This window comes from Mchenga conophoros, linkage group LG20 (assembly GCF_057382185.1).
Source record: "Mchenga conophoros isolate Kocher_MC1m ecotype Shallow Benthic linkage group LG20, M_conophoros_male_GT1.1, whole genome shotgun sequence".
NCBI lineage: Eukaryota > Metazoa > Chordata > Actinopteri > Cichliformes > Cichlidae > Mchenga > Mchenga conophoros.
This window is the reverse complement of record NC_140545.1, coordinates 2,229,782-2,249,798: the sequence shown is the minus strand read 5'-3', so window position 1 is coordinate 2,249,798 and position 20,017 is coordinate 2,229,782. Positions and strand designations below refer to the sequence as shown.

The window sequence follows — 20,017 nt, the reverse complement described above, 5'->3', positions numbered from 1 at the left end:
CTTTCCTTTGAGTGGATCCAGACAAATTCCCATAAATTGTGTTTCTTCAAACACCAAATGAAAACCATGCAAGAAACAAATACCAGATCATTTAGGTCATTGAAAGTGAGCAGGTGGATGGATATACTGAACTACACTCATTTGCCAAAGACAATAATCTTAGTTTGGCTGCAGCTTCTGAATTGTGAAAGATGTACTTTATATTGTTTGGTAAAACCTCGACAGTAATAGAGTGAAAATCGGAACAATCAGATGACGAGTAAGTACTTTGCAACAGTGGAAAGGAAAAACTAATAATGTTAAATTTCTGCTACTACTACTAATAATAACAAAAATAATTTTTCTTGTGCTTGATCATCACACTAAGTCATTATTAGCTCTTCTTCTTTCTGACTCTGGTACTAAATGCCGTGAGTGTCAACACCTAAACAAAAAAAGCTCTCATATAGCTGTTTGCTCGCTGGCATCTCTGCTCCTGTGACCATGATCTTCATAGCAAATTAGCAATGCAAGCACTGGACCATTTTGGACTATACTTGTGTGTGATGACAGCATGTGCAGCGCTGTTTGGCTTTGTCCTTCATCTGTCAGTGAGACTGGAGTCTATTGGCTGTAATAAACAACTCTGCATTGTGTGACATCCCTGCTTTTATCTCCCTAGGCGATCACAGGCCTCAAATGACAGGTGCTCCACTCCTTTTTGGCAATCAGTTGCACTTATTATTTTTTCACTAACGCTAGCCCTGATTCTGTAGTGCTGATTTTTTTGTGTAAAAAACGATCAGTTTTCCTGTAGACTCCTGGTGGAGCATAGGTCTGTAACAACACCGTAAAAAATGATAGTAAGTAGAATATCTGCTGCTCCATGATGATATCCACCTAAACCCCGCTGGCTTATGCACTTCAGAGTTCTCTCGCTCGGTTCCCTCTTTTCTCCTCTGCCTTTACCTTGGATTTCCTCTCATTATCCCACACTGCAAGTGGGAGCCAGATTGCCCTAAGTGCTGGAAACTTTCTGCAACTTTGCAGGACTTAAATGTGTGTGTGTGCATCTGAAAAGCCAGCAAAGGTTGCCGATAACAGAGGGACCACAAAGTGTACTACAGCTCTGACATGATGACAGATGAAGATAAACATGCTACTATCAAAAGTGGGAGGGTGCTGTTTTCAGACAGTCTTTGTGGGCACGTGCAGGATGAAAATTGCGCAATGGCGAGAGAGGAAGGCTGGCTTCTCTGAAGACGTGGGAGGGCACACAGGTCCAGGACGTGCCCATGAAAACAAGACGGGGGTTTGCATTTTTGGCCGAATCTCACTTTTTCTCACAAGAAAACATGGGTAGCAGAACATCATGACAGTGCAGAAAGAGCGAGAGAAAGAAGGAGGGAGAAAATGTGAAAAAGAAAGATGGCCACGAGTGTAAGACCTTAGCATGTGTCAGATCTTTGACTGGTGGAGCAATTGATGGATGAAATGGACAACAACACAAGGATTGCTCTTCTTTTTTGCCTGATGTTACTTTTTTAGTTTAAAAAAGAAGCTCTGCTCTGCTTACTGAACAACCCTTAATGGGATGTGTGCACTTTTAAGTGTGCGTGTTCTGCGTAACCTGAATCTGGCTGTGGTGGGAAGGCTTCCTGGGCTGGTGTTCAGTGTCTCTATCATCACCAGCAATCTGTTTCAGCATGTCCGCACGCTGCACACATGCCCACATCAGAAATGGAAAAGCTTTACATTCCTTTCAAAATGACTCTGTTGCGTTTAGTGCAAAGGCCTCTGTCTTTATTACCTCACACACGATTGCGTTGTTGACTGCTTGGCTAGAACCTGAATGACTGTATACAGAGGAAGTGGCAACAATGTGTTGTATACGTCTTATCTGTAATTGGCATCAGAGTGTCAGACAGTAGTAAAGCCTGACTGGGTTCCAGCACACGTGGAGCAGTAAGCAGACCAGATCCAGCTGACTGGATAAAATCGTGAGACACGCACATAAAATCGTAATTAAAAAAACAAAACCTATTTCAACATTTTAAACGTGTGCTCAGATTTGTTCTAATCGCTTAAATGAAACATGATTGAAAGCAGACGTCAACATGGAGTGGCCAGTGAGTTGGCAGCCACTGAAAATGAACCATTTCCAAAACCTGAAACAAAAGCAGAAACTTTGTCAACTAAAACAAATCACGCAGTCAGGAAAAAGTGGCCATAGGGAACTTGATGAAATGGGGAGAGTATTTGGAGAAATGGGGTGGGGGGGGGGGGGGGGGGGGGTATTATGGAGAGAGATGGAGAGACTTGTGAGCCAGTGAGTGAGGGAGAGAAGAAGGGAGGGCAGGATAAGTTTGGGGGAAAGTTAGTGGCCCAGTGGGGGTTTCTTCCAGAGTTCAGCCTCTCTGGCTGGGGAAGGAAGGGAAGGAGGGAGGGGAGAGAAGGGGAGGCAGGGACCAGCCTGGGTCAGCAGCAGTATGGAGTATGTGTAGATTAGATGTCTAAACTCACTCGGCAAACCCTCTGAAGCCCTGGAAGGCTCACAGCTCACAGTGTAGTTTGCCAATAACTGGAGAACCTGGAGTTGGTGGTCTGAATTATAGTCTCAAACACAGTAAAAAGAAATGTCAAAACCAGTGGAACCGGATAGGGTTCGTAAATCTCTAAAAACAAAAGAGTGTGAACACATGATATTTGAAATAGATTTTTTTGCAGCTTGTCAGCCCACAGAGCAGCCCTGGCAAACCGCGCTGATGTTACATAGAACATTTGAGCACCGGGGGATTAGCCAGTTCTTAGTTTCCAGGATGCTGTATGAAACTAGCAGCGAGGAAAAGAAAACAGGAAGGAGACGAAAGACGAGTGTGAGAAGAATGCTTGTGGATCATAAAAATGTGACTCTAGGCTGTGATGATTTAATCTGAAATGTATCCAGACCAAGACATTTTTTGAATTATTGTGAAAATGGGTGGAAAGCTAGAGAGAAGAAAAGTGCCCCCCCCCTTTTTTTAACAACAAACTTCAGCTAAGCGTTGGCATCTCTGATAGATGCCAGTTTGTTGTCCCCGTGTTGTATTCTTGCCATCATAAAGCTTTCACTGTATGACCTGACAGCTGTATGAAGAAGCACATAAAAACTACTGATGTTGTTTACTATTTGATGAAATAAAAAGAGCTATTAAACGTGCGTCAGTTTGCGAGATTGAGTGTGTGAATCTCAACTCACAGGTGTGTGTGTGTGTGTGTGTGTGTGTCTGTGTGTGTGTGTGTGTGTGTGTCTGTGTGTGTGCGTGTGTGCCAGCTTAAGAAAATAAACCTGAAGTCTCCATTGGAGGAATAGCTTTTAAACCAATAAACATAGTAATGAAAATCATTCAAAATAGCCAGAAATGTGAAAGCATGGTTTCTTTCATGAGACAGGAAAAAGAGTGAAGTGTTAGACAGAGGAGGAGGAGGGAGGAGGGAGGACGCTGTGTGTTTATGGAGAGCGTAGCCAGCAGCACAGATTGACAGGAAATGGTGTCTTTTTTGCCTGCTGGGCTGTACCACTTGTACTGCTTTGACAGGGGGAGATGAATGTGAGGAGCTCACAGACTGAAGCTATTCTATTATCATATATCTCCCATTGTATCACGCTGTTTGCTTTAGCCCAGCCAGAGTCCATCCCTCTGCTGAGCAACAGTTAGGACCAGTGTCAGGCTTTTTCATTGACCTCACACTGCCCATTGATTTCCTTTGATTCACTGCCACTCTCAGGGCACTGCAATTTTTTAAGCTGAATTGTTTTTTTTAATCAGTGCACAGAAAAACCATTGTTATAATGAAGGTTAAATGTGTAGGGTATACGTTTTAACTGTGAATCCACAACCACTAAAATATTCAGCTGCCACGAGGCTTTTTTACTGCATTAAAATCATTGCTTGAACAACCTGATCGACGCTGCTTCCTTGGACGTCTTTTGCTATTTCTACGTCGAGATATAAATCACAAGCAAGGTCAAGTAAACCTGTGAGAAGTGTGTCCAGCACATGGTGTGTTTGTATATTGGAGATATTTGTCTGTGTAAATGCACTGCGGGGATTGAGCAAGGCAGCCCTCATTCATCACTGTTAAAGCACTTCCAGAGGGAGCGACAGAAAGAACTGCCCATCCTCTGTTCCCTCAAACAGACAGAGGAGAGGGAGGGATTTACCCTGGCATCTGGTTTCTGGGTTCAGCCACAGCACAATGTTCTTTCTCTTTCTCTCTCTGGCTCTCTTTTTGACACACATACACGCCCGGGCCAGTGGCTGGACTTTAATATGGTTATGATTAGAGACGGGGGCTCAGTGAAGGGAGGGAGGGGGAAAGGGGGTCTTATTTACTGCAGGGAACTGGGGGAGGTGCAATGTAAAGAAAGCCAGAGACAGGGACCAGATCTGAATGGAAGACGGTGGGGTTGGGGTAGGTGGGGGCACTGTTTGCATTTAGGGCTGAAATATGAAAAACAAAAAATCGTGTGTTCAAAAAAACAAACAAACAAACAAAAAAAAGCACAAGAAGAATGGGGAATAAAGTTTTGTGCTCCAGCCAGATCAGTTCTTACTCCAGTGCAGACTCTGCTGGACGGCCCCTTACACCTCCCCTCCTCCTGGGTTCCTCTCTCTCTGTCCCTCCCTCTCTGGCATTCTCTGTCTTTCTCTCCACCCCCTCTTGCAGCGTCATGCCAAAGCAGTTGGTTCACTCCGCCGTGTCTGGGGCTCAGCGAGAGCTGCGAGAGGCTGTTATTTAGGTCTGTTACAGCAGACTGGGAGCAGCTCACCCAGGGGCAGGGGGGAGAGGAGAGAGTCAGAGTCACGCTCAGCTCAGCCAGTCAGGAACCATATCTGCATTCCAGCTGAGAGGGAAAAAGGAAAACTCCAGCATCGGAAGGAAAAGACAGCAGAGAGAGAGTGACAGCGCGAGATAAGTGAAGGGAGGGAGAGGAAGGTAGTGAATCTAGATAGCTGTTGCTGCTGTGAGCTCTTGTCACTGCTTCAGTGAGTGACGTGAGCAGTGGAAGCAGGGTAGGACACAGGCAGGACTGAGGGCTCTCACTGATTTTTGCCGAGGGTGGGGGGTACCATGTTCGACTGTATGGAGGCTCTGGGAATGGGCCCCCGTCAGCTCTATGATGTCACCAGCCGTGGTGCATGCATGCTGCGGAAAGCGAACCCCTTTTTTGCCGGGTTGGACCCCTTTGCTTGGACGAGCACTGCCAGTGTTCAATGTAAGTGGCATCCTGTTTGGATTCTTCTATGACACAATCATGTTTCCCCCTCTCTTCTCACTCTCCTTTTCTTTCGGTCACTCCTTCCTTCATTTTCTCATTGCTGGCTTGTTTACCCCTCAGGGCTCGGCCAAGGGGGCTGCTGTCAGGGGCTACAGAGCAACACAGGAAAAGACAGAGACAATCCCCTCCTCTCCTCTCCTCTCCTCTCCTCTCCTCTCCTCTCCTCCTCTCCTCTCCTCTCCTCTCCTCTCCTCTCCTCTCCTAGCCCACAGCCAGTTTGAGCTGCTCAGCCATCTGAAAAAAAATTCTCTGCTATGATATTATATGCACTGTGTGTTGGGTTTTTAAAAAATGTGCTTGTGTGTATTCGTCTGTGTGGTGAGTTTGTGAGTTTGAGCCCACAGAGTCAAGTTTCAGTAACAATGTTTGCCACCTGGGGTTTGACCTTGCCAGGTGCTGCATACTAGAAAAGGAAAAGGTTTTGGTGAGTGACAGGAAGAGATGACAGTGACGTGTCAGATGTACTCTATCTGGTTTATTGTCTATTCACAGCATGAGTTTAACACTAGAAGTGAGGTGTCTGATGAATTTCACATGAAAAGTTAATGACAAATGTTGCCTGTTTTTAATAATACAGTTAGTTAATAATAAGTTTTGCTGGGCCTGCTGCAGTCTTCATAGGTCAGAGGTTTGTTTATGCTGCTGGATACTAGATGGATAATGATATTCCTCCAGAGCCAAACAGCCATGAATTAGTAAGCGGATTAATTATTTAGCAGATAAATGTATGAATAAATAATAATACATACAAATCTCAAGAAAGCAGAGATATATTCTGGCCAACGTTCTCTTCTCTCTTTTGCTCGTTGCATCTATCCACTTCATTCCCCCCCGCCCCCCCCCCCCCCTCCCTTCTTCTGCCGCTGACTTCAGACAAGGCTCTGACTCTAACAACAACTGGGGTCCATTTTCATCTACTTCCAGGGGGCTGCTACTGCTGTGAGAGAGTGTGTGAGAGTGGAAAGGAGTGGGGGTGTGGGGTGTGTATGCATGGTATGGTGGGAGAAGTGTGGAGGGAGCCAAGCCAGATATGACAGTGGAAAAACAATCAAGAATATAAGAGGAGCCGGAGCGATCAGATAAGCAGCTTAACTTTGCTCTCGATTTTTCAGAGCTGCTTGAAAGTGTTTTCAATTTTTTTTCATGCTCTTCCGTTTGTTCGTCCTCCCTTCTTTTTTGTGCCTTTTTACTTCCTTGGGGGGGGGGGGGGGGGAGTCATCTGTCTTCATTAATCGTGAAGACACCAGCATTTCAGTGGCCGTCATGCACACTGGCTGAGCTTTAATGAAGACAGATGCCCTGTCAGTGGAGGCTGAGGCCAGAGGGGACTCCAGCCACGCCAGCCTGCTCTGCTTAGCTAGGGGAGCCCTGATGATAACAAGATGAGATTTGTTTATTTAATCAATCAGGCCTCTATGGTCCTTTCCTTTTAACCCATTCACACACATGCACACATTTAAAAATTAGGCCTCAGATTCCAGAAGTATATTTTTCTTTCAGGTCTTTGTTCCACACAATCAAAGTTAAAAAAAGGAAAGGGGAAAAAAAAGTCCAGGGACGCTGCCCTGAGGGTGAGAGATCTAAGTTAGCAGAGCAGAGCAAAGTGGCTGGTGTGGTGTACTGTTTCAAACCCAGTGTGCCCAATAACCTTTGTAAACAAAGCTGTCCTATCCCTGCACAAGGAGCCATAATGCCCCTCTTTACTGAAGCAGTTGCCTCCCATTGTCCTCATCAATGAAGCTGATGAATTGATGTTTGAGTCTGATATCTCATTAAGCCAGCCCAGCTGCACAACAGAGGGACCTGTCTGGCTCTTAATGCCACAGTCACACAAGCACGCACACTGCACACCAAAATAGCCACTGTGTTTGTAAAGCAAGTCACCTGGCCCTGGATTAATACAATAATATACTGTTGTCACACAGGTTTTTTTTTTTCCATTTGTAAAAAGAATTCAACTCTTTAGCAATGCTCTCTACAATGTGAGGATAAAAAAAAACAAGGTTTAGCAGAAATGCAAAAACAGTTTTTCTCTGATAACCTGTGTGGAGAATGTGCAGAGAAAATGTTTGTCTGCCCTAAATCTTTCACAAAATGAGTATAACCTCCTCTCTTTGCAGTAAATCTTCAGCGGTGATAAGTGTCTCTGCTGTTGGCCATTAGCCAGGGACAATCAGAGGACTTAAAAGTGTGTGGTCAGTTTTCTTGTTTTTTTGTTCAGGAGTGGGAGACCTTAATGTCAGAGGTTAGGCAGAGGCTACAGCCTGGCCAATGTCAGATCTACTGCATGTGTGGTAAGCTCGTCAGCTTGCTGAAAAGGAGACTCTTTCAACCAGCTTGGCTTGTGTAATGCACTTAAGTGCCTTATGCCACAGAGCTGGTACTACATCTGAGCTGGCCTACACATAAGGATAATGGACACTGATTTAGTCGTACGTCAATGAGAACTGAATTAGTCAACTGCCAGGGAAGCCATTTGAGACAGCCTATGCCGACAAATCCCCTCTCTGTCAATGTTCATTTGCTTAGAAGAATGAGGCAATTACGTTTAGCAGTTCTCCAGGGTCAAAAGAAGGGAAAGTGTTTTTTCTCACCAAAGTACACTCTTAGCTCGATGTTTTTGAGCACACTTTGGATTGTAAGTCTAACAAACGGTATATATAAGAGCTGGACATGACAGTAACAGATTGCTTGAGCAATTTGTCACTATGTGTGTCTTCACACACACACACACACACACGGGCGCACACGCTTCTTTGTTTTCCCTTAATGTGCTGTTCAAATGTGAATTGAGGGGCTAATTGAAATGGGGGGTATAGATCTCGGCAGCAGCGGTAGAGAAATAAGAGCTTCCTGTGACCGCTGGCACATTCTGGCCCGATCATTTTCTCCCTGATAGAAGTCTGCAGTTATTTCATTATAATTACAAAAGATTCAATTAAAAGATTAGAATGCCTGAGGGGGCAGGGCTGGAAATAGATGGTGGTATGTTGGTTAGTGGGTGATGTGTGTGTTTGTGTGTTGGAGAGAAAGAGGGAGAGTACTTACACTTCTAATCATTGTCACTAACGTCACGTGTTTATATCGCTGATTTTCTCAAGATAATGTCAAAACAATGTGCTCAACTTTAAAGGAATAAGCCAGTCCAGGGTCAATGAGTTGTAATTGATATGAAGGAGCGAACAAACGTTAAGCAGGCTGCAACTAAATTAACTTTTTAAACAAAAAAAACCATTAAGCTAGAAATGTGAAAAAAACTGGCATCAAAGAAAAGTCTGTTTTTGGTTTTTGATCGCAAGCTTTAATTATAAAAAGTACCTCATTTAAAGTGCACTCTAAACTGTCAGGCCTGCACTACAGTGTAATAGGCTCTAAATTATTTATTAATGTGTTGAGGAATACAGTGTCCTGCGTGATATAATGCAGTAGCTCAAGCAGCTGCAGTAGTCCTTGTTTTGTAATAAATAATACATAGCATCAGAGCCAAGATGGTTATTAAATAAAATCGCAGGCCTGTTGGTTCATTCTAACCTTACAACAGTTTATGTTACATGTTATATTACGCTGTGGAAATCATTTTAATAGGGTGAAGCCATTTTTGGTGTCAGACCTGCTGGGCTGCAGTATCACACCACCTTGTTCACAGATCTCTGTCAGCCCTGCAGTAATAGCTGAGCCCATTAATAGGCAGCGCTGTCTATAAATAAACAGATTCAATCCTAGCAGTTGCTTCAAGTTTTTTCCACAGAGCCCCCTCCTGTGCGTGGTTTGACTTATGCATAAATCAGAGCGTGTTAACCTATGCTTGTGTGTGTGGTGCCTGTATGCGGACTCCTCTGATCAATGTATGTTCAAGTTTACGTGTCCACTTGGCTGCTGTTGGGCACCCAGACTGCTGTGTCAAAAGCAGAGACGGACAGTGTGCCAAGCTGGATTCCTCAGGCCTGTGCTGGAATCTGGCTCCGCTCTAACAGCAGTTTATAGCCCCTCAGCAGCGTCAGTCGCACCGCTGTAAATAAAACTCGTCAACCGAATGTGAGTCCTTGAAAGGGCTGTTTTTGTTTTCCTGTCCGTCGTGTTTAAACAGTATTTCACAAGAGCGAGTACTCTGAAATTTTACGTGGACTCGTGACGAGCTGACGATTTGTGGATCGCAGCACGATAAACGTGACTGTTATGAGGCAACTGGGCTAGCAGTTTGCGTGAGCTCCAGATCAGTATAAAATCTGGACTTTTGTGAGTTCTTTCACAATAGTTTGCTGGTCCCAGAGGTATTGTGGCTGCCCACCCTAACACCCGTGTCTGGCTGCTGCTATTGTAGCTGTTTACTGAGAACAGCTCTTTGCCTGCCAGGCACATTTTCCGTTGCACAATGGCGTGGACATTTGGCAAACTATGCATACTTACGTGCGTGTGTGTGCTGTATTAGTGCATGCACCTGAAAGAGTTTATTTCACTGGTGAGCATGTGATGTACCACTGCACAAGCATGTTTGTTTATAGCATAGAAGAGTGTGCATGTAAGCTGAGAGCTGTGTGTGAGCTGGCTGTGGAACGAGCAGTTCTGTTACCAGCGTGTTATTGACTGACGGCTTGGCTCGAGTGTTGCTACGGGCTCGGCGTTAGAAGAAGTGGAGCCCTCGTATAGCCAAGTCGGGTCTAGAAACCCAGACGAGTCCAACTGTCCTCCTCCTGTGTATGTGTGAATGGGTTGTGTTTACGCAGCCGACAGCGTTTGGCAGGGAGTGGTGAGCGGCTGGTGTAGTACAGCTATTATCTGGGCTCAGGGGTGGAGAGAGATGGATGAGGACTTGGCCTGGAGTGGGTGGAAGGAGGGGAGGACCGAGGGGAGGGAGGGAGGCAAATTGGTGTTGTTTTTCCCTTTGACATTAGTCAAATTCTGCCAGTGCGCATATGTGCAACTGACATGACCATCCTTCTGGAAATGGTGCATGAGTTCATTTGTGTACACTTGCATTAGCTTGTATTGTTTGTGTTCCTTGTGGGTGTATTTTGCTGTAAGGAGGAACAGGTGTGTGTGCGTGTAAGCTGGCATGCCTGTAATTGTGAGCCTAGCTGACAGTTTGGGACTTTTTACAGAAAGAAGATGAATGCCAGTGGAGAAATTAACAGATGTCTGTTTGAGTGCGTGTGCGTTTACGAGTGCACATGAAACCAGGTTATTGGAAGAAATCAGGTTAAACCAGGAAACAGGAGAATGTGTTCACATTGTCAGAACTTTACATACAGCTGGTCAGTAATCAGATTTCTCTGCTCTGTTGTGTTTTTTAACTAATACCGTCACACTATACAGTTTCTCCTCTTGTCTCTCAGTATTAGGAATAATCTGCCTGTTAGCTGCTCTGACTTATTCATTGTAGCTTTGTTTTTAGGCAGATTTAGGATATTTATACTTTGGATAAAAGAACAGTTTCAGCATTCATCTTTTCTTTCATCCCACTGTATTGCCTTTCCAGTGCTGCGTTTCCTGTTCCCCGTTCCCTCTTTGGCACGCACACTTGTAATATCCCTGTTAATCCTGTTAATCCATTTAAGTGTAAACTAGAGTCTGCAAAATAAGGTTTCATTCAAAATCAGGTTACTCCAGAAAAAGAACTACTACCAGGTTACTAAAGTAATGTTAACACACTTACTGTTTCTCTGGGCCCCTAGAGTCAACGTTTTGCTCTAAATCTGACACAAGAAGTGCATTCTCACCTAGACACGTGAGAGACACTCTTAAGCACAAAAAAGCAGCACATGCTCTTCAGTGGCTACACAGGAGCAGATAATATGTCCATGTCTCCACCATAGCTTGACCTGTGAGTGAATGGGTACTTGCAGTAGCCTGTTATCACGCCTGGATTTATGGTAAATGGCCTGCATTTGTATAGCGCTTTTCTAGTCCATAGGACCCCAAAGCGCTTTACACTACATTCAGTCATCCACCCATTCACACACACATTCACACACTGGCGATGGCAGCTACATTGTAGCCACAGCTGCCCTGGGGCGCACTGACAGAGGCGAGGCTGCCGGACACAGGCGCCACCGGGCCCTCTGACCACCACCATAAACTTCTGCCTCACGGTAAGAACATCTCCCATTTGCCATAAAACACTAGAGACAAAACCAAACAGACAGACGGACAGCCAGTTTGACAGGAAACAATCCAGCAAATGAATTAGGGGCTGTTTGGGATGATTTCTCGCCTGTTTAGGAATGCTCGATCGACTCAGGTTAGCTGCTGTTAAGGGAACTGACTGGCTGGGTATTGCTTACGTTCCCAGTGATGTGTTCATTCAGTGGTAATTGTCAAAATGTACCTTTAATACTTCATGTATTAGTCTTATGTGGAACTTTGTTTTGTGACACCTCTAGAGACCGTAATGGAAGGAAATGAATCACTGTGTGGCTCAAAATCTGGCTGTCACATCAGTCATCTGAGTGCCTCCACCCAAACGGAGTTGGGCAACCTGTTGGCGGTTTGCTGCCAAGCAAAAGTGAAAAACTCTGATATGCATCATTGCTTCACTGAGACACTCAAAGCAGAAGTTTCTCAGAGTGGCTTTAATACCTTACAGGATCTGTGGTTTTATGCCAGTTGAAGGGGACTGCTGATTCTTCAAGAGTTACTACTTATGCATAGATTGCTCACTCAGAAGTCAGGAAGCCACAGTCATTTTGTCACTGCTCTGCCAGTTTTGATCTTAGTCTCTCTGAGTTCTTCCTTCTTAACTTCTTCCAAGTGACTGTATAGAGGAAAATGCTGCGATAATGTGTATTTGGCAGAGTAAACTCACAACAGAAATCAGTTAAAAAGCTGGGTGCATGATTTTTAACATTTTTTTTTTAACAGTGATCTGCATCCTATGTAACGCCAAGTGAAAAGGCAAGAGAAACCGCTTTGTGTAGTGTGTGCAAACTCTTTGGCGTGGACATTTACATGTTGAGTGGAAATGAACTGTGTGCTGCTAGTCGTGGGCGTGTTGTTCCTTCCAATAGGAGGTTTGCGTTTGCGTGCTTTGGTGTGTGGTGCTTCCCCAATGTGCCGGAGTGAATACTACTGTTGTTGTTTACATTATCCGCCTTTCCACTCACTTCCTCTGACAGAGCAAGGCTGCAGCCACGGCTGGGCTACTTCTACTTTTGTAGGTTTCTATTGTTGTGGGGAGGAAGCAATAGCAATTGAACGAGCGCTAGTGGCCTTGCCAAAGACAGGCAGGTGAGAGCCAGGGCTACAGATGGTGAGAGGAAGTCTGGGAGGACGAGAAACAACCCGAGGATCAAAGACTCAGGGTTTCCCTCGATGACTGCTTTCTCCTCTCTCTTCACCTCGCCTGCGCGCCTGTTTCTGCTCTCTGTCTGCTCCCTTGCCTGCCTGTGAACTGTCCTGTCTTCTTGACATGATCAGTGGCCCAGCACTGTGCTGGGTTGCCAGGTTTGGGTTCACTCCTCAGTCACTGGAGGTGAGCTGTGCTCCTCTGTGGTGGGCAGATGAAGAGTCAGCTGGAGCTCACGGCAGGGATGAGGAGGTGCATTTTTTCCACAGATCTGCACTTGACTGTCTGGTTTTTCCAGCGCTGGTCATAAAAGGCCACTGACTGTCTGAAATATTTTTATTGACGTTATATTTTCTTCATTTTTTCCTTTCCTTAATACCGTCTTGCACTAGTTTGGTACAAGGACATTTGAAGGAAATTTTATTTGCTGGGTTCATTAGGGACAGGCGGCTCAGCAGACGAGTTTGGCTGTTTGAAAGCAGCTTGTGTGTTTGTTGACAGGGCTGTGTGGTGCAGGAAAAGGGGGGTGCACGCTGCCAAATGTTTGCTTGCTGACTCCATCAAGAAAATATCAAAAGGCCCTTTATGAGGTGCTGTAAAGAAGACCAGGTGTTTTGAGAACACCACCAGACTCCAAGGGTAATTCCACTTTTTAAAACATGCCCCGGGGATACATTCTTGTCCCACCTGCTGCCTTTCCTGCTTTTTTCATTTTTAAAGGAAAAAGGGGTAAAAAAGAAAAAGATTAAAATGTGCCTTGGCAGCAGCTTGTGTGCCATGTCACATTGTGTCATTCTTCAAAAGTCCACAGTTTTGTCATTAGTACTGACAGAAGCCATGAGCAAATGGGAAAATGTTTTTACTCAACATGCTGGTCTGGCGTCAGATCGCATGCATGCGTCACAAATGTTTATCGATGTTTGTCTCATTGCTTTCTTCTGGTTCCCAGAGAATGGGTTTAATTCCCTTCAGGAATGTGTTTCTTAATATCTATTTTCAAATCTCAAACCCGAGCCATCTCCTGATTGGCCGTCTTCTTTTCACAGGCGTGTTAGTGTGTCAGTCTGTGGGAGACCAGGTGATGAGCTTTCTGACAGCTGTTGAAAGGCGTTGCTACTGCTCATCACCTTTAATGAAAGTCCCCCCTCCCCTGTCAACACAGTCAGGAATTCCTCCCATTTTTCTCAGTGGTTTTGTTCCTCCACTTCTTTGTTTCTCTCGGTTATAGGCCGGTGCCATTTTGAGTGCTTGTGTATATATATATATATGGGTTATATATAGGTGAAACAGAATAGCAATGGGAAATGAGAGCACATGTATGGAGGTGTAGCAGTAAGGGATACTGAGAAGTGGCTACAAAAGCCAGTGACGAAGATCCTCCGGAAACGCTGGTACTGAAAAGAGGAAGGAAGCAGGTCTGTTGTGTGGGACCTTGTAGCAGAAGCCTCAAGAGTGATAGCAGGAAGACATGGGCAAAACAAAACAGAGAAGGAGAGTATTATGTGCTGGCACCACTGACAAGGGTGTGGTACTACTTTCTTTTCCTCTTTCATGAAACCCATTTCTTTACAGAAACCTATTCGTGTGCTGATGGTCGGTCAGTCGTACCCTATGGTGCTGTAGCCTCTGCCATGGTGTAGAGGGCCAAAGGCACCCTTGAAAGCCCCACCTAGTGTGCCAGCAATTCTCCCAGCCCACTGTTCACCATCCTCTCCCAATCTGCTGTCCTTCTGCCACTACTCTCTGCCCAGTCCCCAACCCTCTTTTCACATTGAACCCTACTGTGTGCCCCTCTCTCCCCCTCTGCCTCAAAGTCTCGACAAGAGGTACAACTTTACAGGATCTTTAGTGAAAATAGAGGTGGAGACAAAGGCCACGCATGCCCGTGCATGCAGTTTAGCACTAACAGGGAAAACATCAACAGAGTGAGTCGCACACATAGAGGAGGGGGTGTTTTAATGGGGACTGGAATTCAGTGGTGCACTGTTACAAACAGTCCGGGCATTTGCAAGTGAAATATACACTACAGAGACAGAGCAGAGCCGCTGGCTGGAGTTGCACGTGAATGCTGGACAAGCACAAAAATAAACACCTACACGTATCCTACAGATGTATTGCACTGTGAGTGCACTGGGCCCAGAAAGAATACGTCTAAGCGTTTGCTCTCACATGCCAAGGCTGGAACTTTTGGAGCAGTGTCGCACTGAAGATTCAATCACTCCAACAGGTCACGTACTCAAAATCTGCAAGCCTATTGTGAAAGAATACTTGTTACAGTGCCAGAATGTCATATGCTGCTCAGTTAAGAGGAGTGTGTTGCAACACAAAACAGGAGCTGCATAGTCATGCGTTTGCTCACATACATTAGAAACACTCCTTTTTTCCAGCTGAGTGAACAGCAGGCAGCCTCAGTGTTGCCAGGAAGTCTTCTGATTATTTCTTTAGTGTTTCTCCTTGTTCTGGCTTTCTTTTCTCTTCTGTTGGATCTCTTGATACTAAAGGGAGTTTGCTTGGCTCGGTTAACTTGACCTAGAATTCACTGTAATTGACCTAGTTGAATTCACCTTCAGCTACACAGCTATTTCTGTCTTGTGCAGTTATATTTCACATCTAATGAGGCTGTGCTGAATGCTGCAATGCTCATCCCATCACGCTCAAGTATTTTAGTGTAATGTTGCTGTGTGTTTGTAGTTTGTAGCCACTGAGTGTGTTTATGGGACCAACTTGCTCAGTGGCAGGGGGACCACTTGTGCACAGCAATGCAACACGGGATCCGAGAATAAACTGATACTTAGCAGGAAGCTAACAGTGACTGTTGATAACTTAGCTATACCTTCTTCTTGCCTTTCTTTTTCTTCTTCTCCTCCCCCAACAGCAGCACCCATACCACCTACCCCACTCCTCTTCTCATCTGTCTGTCATCAGCTCACAGGCCTTAGACAGCGGATTGTCATGCAAATGGTGCCCCAAGCCTCAAAGCGCTGATAAGGAGGGCCTCTCATTTCACTGGGCTTTGTTTTCTAAACAGTGATGAGCTGAGTTGAAGAGACTGAGAAAAGGGGCTCGGGGTAGCTTTCTGAATGGGCCCTCTGACTGTGGCGCCCTGGGGTAAGTGGTACAGGGGATTTGAATGGAGTAGGCTGAATGAGGCAAAGTCTTGGAGGTGGATTCAGGAGTCATGTTCTCTGGCAGGAACCAGGTTCAACGTGTTGACAGAGCCTGATGTATTTTGTCTGTCACCGCTGCCCGGGTTTTCTCCAAGATGGACTTTCTGTGTTTGGCCCGCTTTCTTTATCCATTTAGACGGTGTCAGTCAGTGTTCGTTACTTGACGCCACATATGGTTTGTCCTTTTCTAAGGGGTTGTCAGCGCTCGGTTTGGAGCCTCATTTGCTGCTGTTATTATTGCATAAACAGTGGTTCATGGTGCGTTCAGAGGGTTTCTGTTCTCCCACTGACCCTGCCGTTTTGTTACATTCTGGCCAAGGAGATATGAGACTTGCTGTAGAAACATTCAGGGGGCGTAAACTTTGGATTTTAGATTGATTTGTGCATTTGGCTTTGGGATTGGTCTAAAAACTAATGGAAAACATCTTTGACTTGAGCAAAATGAGGTTTTCAAAGGAGGACTGCGGATTTCTGAAGAGTCGCATATGAAAAACAGATGTTTAGGCAGCAAGCAACAAATAAAAAATGTCTGATGTATTTCTGTTACTATCATTAATGAGGTAGTTGCAGGCCAGTCAGAGCAGCTACAGCAGAAGTAGTAGTAATCGTCAACTTGGTCTTGAACAAGACTTGCCCTCAAGAGCAACTTTGTCCTCCCCCTCTCCCCCCCCTCCCCTTCCCCTTTCTCTGTTTTATATCAAATTCCTCTTTTTACGCCCTCTTTTTTTCTCTCCTTTTTGAAGTCTCCTCTCTCTAGTAAAAAAAGCCATGCTGGTGGTTTTTGATTCTGCTTTGGGTGTGAGAGGGGGGAGTAAGTTGGGTGGGGAGGGTGGGGGGGGTTGTAGGTTAAGTTTAGGCAAGTCCTCTGTGCTTTCCATTGAAGGTGCTGGGGAGAGGTGGGGGCAGTAAAAGTTAGAATTTTAGAGCCTGCCTGTTTTTTATTTTATGATTGGCTTTTTTTCTCTCTTGCTCTCTTTTTACGGGCTGTGAGCTACAGCTGGTGGTGTGAATAGCTGCCCAAGGTGACTGAGTCCCAATAAAGTGCAGGCCAGCCGGGCTGGGGCCTCCAGTCCAGCCATGGGACTGCCTTTATAAGCCAACTTACGAGCCTAGTCCTCTGTTAAAACCTGGCAGGGCTGCACTGAGGAATTTAGGGCCAGGAAACAAGAGAAAAATAGGGTTTGTGTGTCAGGGGATGGTGGTGGGATGCAGAGTAGGGGGTTGAAGTTAGAGGGTGACCAAGGGTGAAACTGTTTGTGTGCAAGTGTGTGTTTGTGGTTTTGTGGCATGTGTGGTTAGCATCTTATATTTCTCAGGGGGAGTATGGAATCCATACCCTGCACACTTGAACCTTCCAAAAGAGCCTATATGGGGTCCACTTTGGAATATAATGAAGTGTAATGTACCATATCAAGTATGTGACTCGAGTAAGCACTGATGTCACAGCTGTGCCTCAGTTTTTGAGACATAGAATCAGGGCTCTGCACCAGCTTTGCGTGTCCGTGCATTTGTCATGTGCCTGTGCTGTGCGTGCAAGATGTTCACATGAGATGTTGTCAATGTGTGGAATGAGGAAAAGCCAGCTTTGACTCTTGACTTTTCTCAACTCATTAGCTCGCTCTGTTACCTGCCCTTATCAAAGAACCTGTCAGACACTGTCAGTTACATCTTAGTGATGTAAAAAGCAGTTTTCTCACAGCTGTCAAAGAGCCCTTCTTCTCTTATTTATTGTCTTTACATAGACAAGAGTTATATGCGAAGACAATATGACAATATGTTCTATGCGATATCCCCAAAGGGCCCCTGAGTTTGGCTCCTTAGTGATAATTGGTACCAGGAAATGGGAACACTTGATAGTTCATATGTTATTTATCTTTTGAGACTTAAATGTGTCTCACTCCACGTCCAGGCAAAATGTTTACCAAGCGAGCATGACTGTTAATCAGTGTCTGTTGGTGGAACCTCAGTCATATCTGCCGTGTCATTTCTTAGTGTGGTTATCTATCCACATCTGCTACATGTATTCACAACTCCACATGTGGCCTTTGCAGAGTTAGTAATAGTTGTACGATAATGATTAGTAACTGATCATGTGCTCCACTGTCTTTTCTTTCCATGTTCACAGCGGTGGAGACCCAGAGCAACAGCTCAGAGGAGATGGTACCCAGTTCTCCGTCTCCACCTCCCCCACCTCGAGTCTACAAGCCCTGCTTTGTGTGCCAGGACAAGTCCTCCGGGTACCACTACGGGGTCAGCTCATGTGAAGGCTGCAAGGTGAGAAGAACCAATCTTTTGAACACTGGGTTTTCTGAAATAGAAAAAAATTTCGATTCTCTATTTTGCATTCACATGATAAAAGAGGGATGGACAAAGGGCAGGCTGAAAGAGATACAGCGATATGTCACAGCCTTTATAATGATAACTGTATTGCACATTCTCCCTTGCCCTCTTCCCTTTTGTGTCTTGCTTCCTGATGTTCCAGGGTTTCTTCCGTCGCAGTATCCAGAAGAACATGGTGTACACTTGCCACCGAGACAAAAACTGTCAGATCAACAAGGTCACACGCAACCGTTGTCAGTACTGCAGGCTGCAGAAGTGCTTCGAGGTCGGCATGTCGAAGGAAGGTGAGTCCCCCTCTGTTTGGAAAACAGGGTCACTCTCTCACTTGCACATAGAGACTGAGAAACTAGGCAGCAAAGACAGAAGCAGATGATGAGCCCACCAGGGGTGGTGATCAGGGTGAGGCTGGGCACTGTACCAATCATATGACTAATCCCTTTACAAAATGAATCTGACTTCCTGTTTCACCACAAAACCTCGCCCCTCTGGCCAGCACACAGACACTGCTTTCATTCATAAAGACAACACGGGAGAAAACAAGATTTGGGAGTTTTGACCAACGTATTGAGAACAGGATTCACGCCATTTGCGCAATCAGAAACACCAGCTTGTTGGGGGGGGGCCTTTTTATTTCAACCTTTTGTGTAGCCAGCTGCGTGTAAGTGGCAGTTTCTTGCCCTTCATGAAGCCCCGGGGACATGTATGTGGGTGTAATGTTTGTGTGGGATGTGTGTTAAGACCGGGATCACATTGTGCCTCTGCTATTACTGGATATCCTGAGAGGAAGGAAAGTATGGGAGGAGGAGGAGGAGGTGGGAGAAGAGGCAGAGAGAGGGAGAGAGCGTACTGGCTTATGTGCACCGGTCAAGTGGATAGAGAGATGGACAAGGAAGCCAGCGGGTGATAAGAAGGAGATAGCCAGTGTCCGTGCCGGGCCTCAAGGAAATATGTTAATGCTGTTAAGAGCAGAAAGGTTCTGGTTTCCACTAGCGTGTAACATCTCCTTGGCAGCAGTGAAAGACACTGAGCATGAATGCTGAGTTTGTTTTCAAATGTCATTACAGATAGATTAAATTAACTTTCTGTATGAGCTTTAACATTGTATGTGGAACTAATTTTGTTTTCTCCCCTTTACATAGCGGTGCGCAATGACAGAAACAAGAAGAAGAAAGATGTGAAGGAGGAGGTTGTTCTTCCGGAGAGCTATGAGCTAAGTGGAGAGCTAGAGGAACTAGTCAATAAAGTCAGCAAAGCTCACCAAGAAACTTTCCCATCACTTTGCCAACTGGGCAAATACACCACCGTAAGTCGTGCACATAAACCCCTATCTTTCACTGCTGCATTTGGAAACTGTCTCTCAGCTACGTCAGCAGTGAATGCTCCCAGATTGCATGCTTATGAAAATTCGCAGTAACTTTCCCAACATAGTGGTGGCTTAACTAATGCAGTTCCCCATTAAGCCATCTGTGTGGCCTCGGAATGATTGATGCAACATGTAAATGGAATTCTTTCCCCACAGTTGACTGATGTAAAATGTAAATGTGAGGCTCGGTGAATCTTGCCTTTGATACAAACGTGGTTGCACACCTCCTCTTGTATGACATGCTGAACTGTGGGTGTTTTTGTTTGTTCAGAACTCCAGCTCGGACCATCGAGTCCAGCTCGATCTAGGGCTATGGGACAAGTTTAGTGAGCTTTCCACCAAATGCATCATCAAGATAGTAGAATTTGCCAAGCGGCTGCCGGGTTTCACCAGCCTCACCATCGCTGACCAAATCACTCTGCTTAAGTCCGCCTGCCTGGACATACTGGTGAGGAGCTTTTGTTTTCCCTTCTGCCCTCTTCACTCACTTTTTGTAAATAAATGATTCTGTCAAAGCTTATGCTGAAATATGGGTATGCTTCCACCCGGTGGTAAGAAGTGGC

General features: G+C 45.3%; 1 protein-coding gene across 1 annotated transcript in view; it reads left to right on the top strand.

The window, feature by feature from the left end:
- The window catches only part of rarga (retinoic acid receptor gamma a), a 36,017-nt gene that overhangs the window by 12,423 nt on the left and 3,577 nt on the right, over positions 1-20,017 (top strand). Inside the window, 4 exon segments of the mRNA XM_085260038.1 lie at positions 17,877-18,025; positions 18,234-18,375; positions 19,231-19,394; positions 19,726-19,902. Of these exon segments, the coding sequence (XP_085116164.1) occupies positions 17,877-18,025; positions 18,234-18,375; positions 19,231-19,394; positions 19,726-19,902 (632 nt within the window).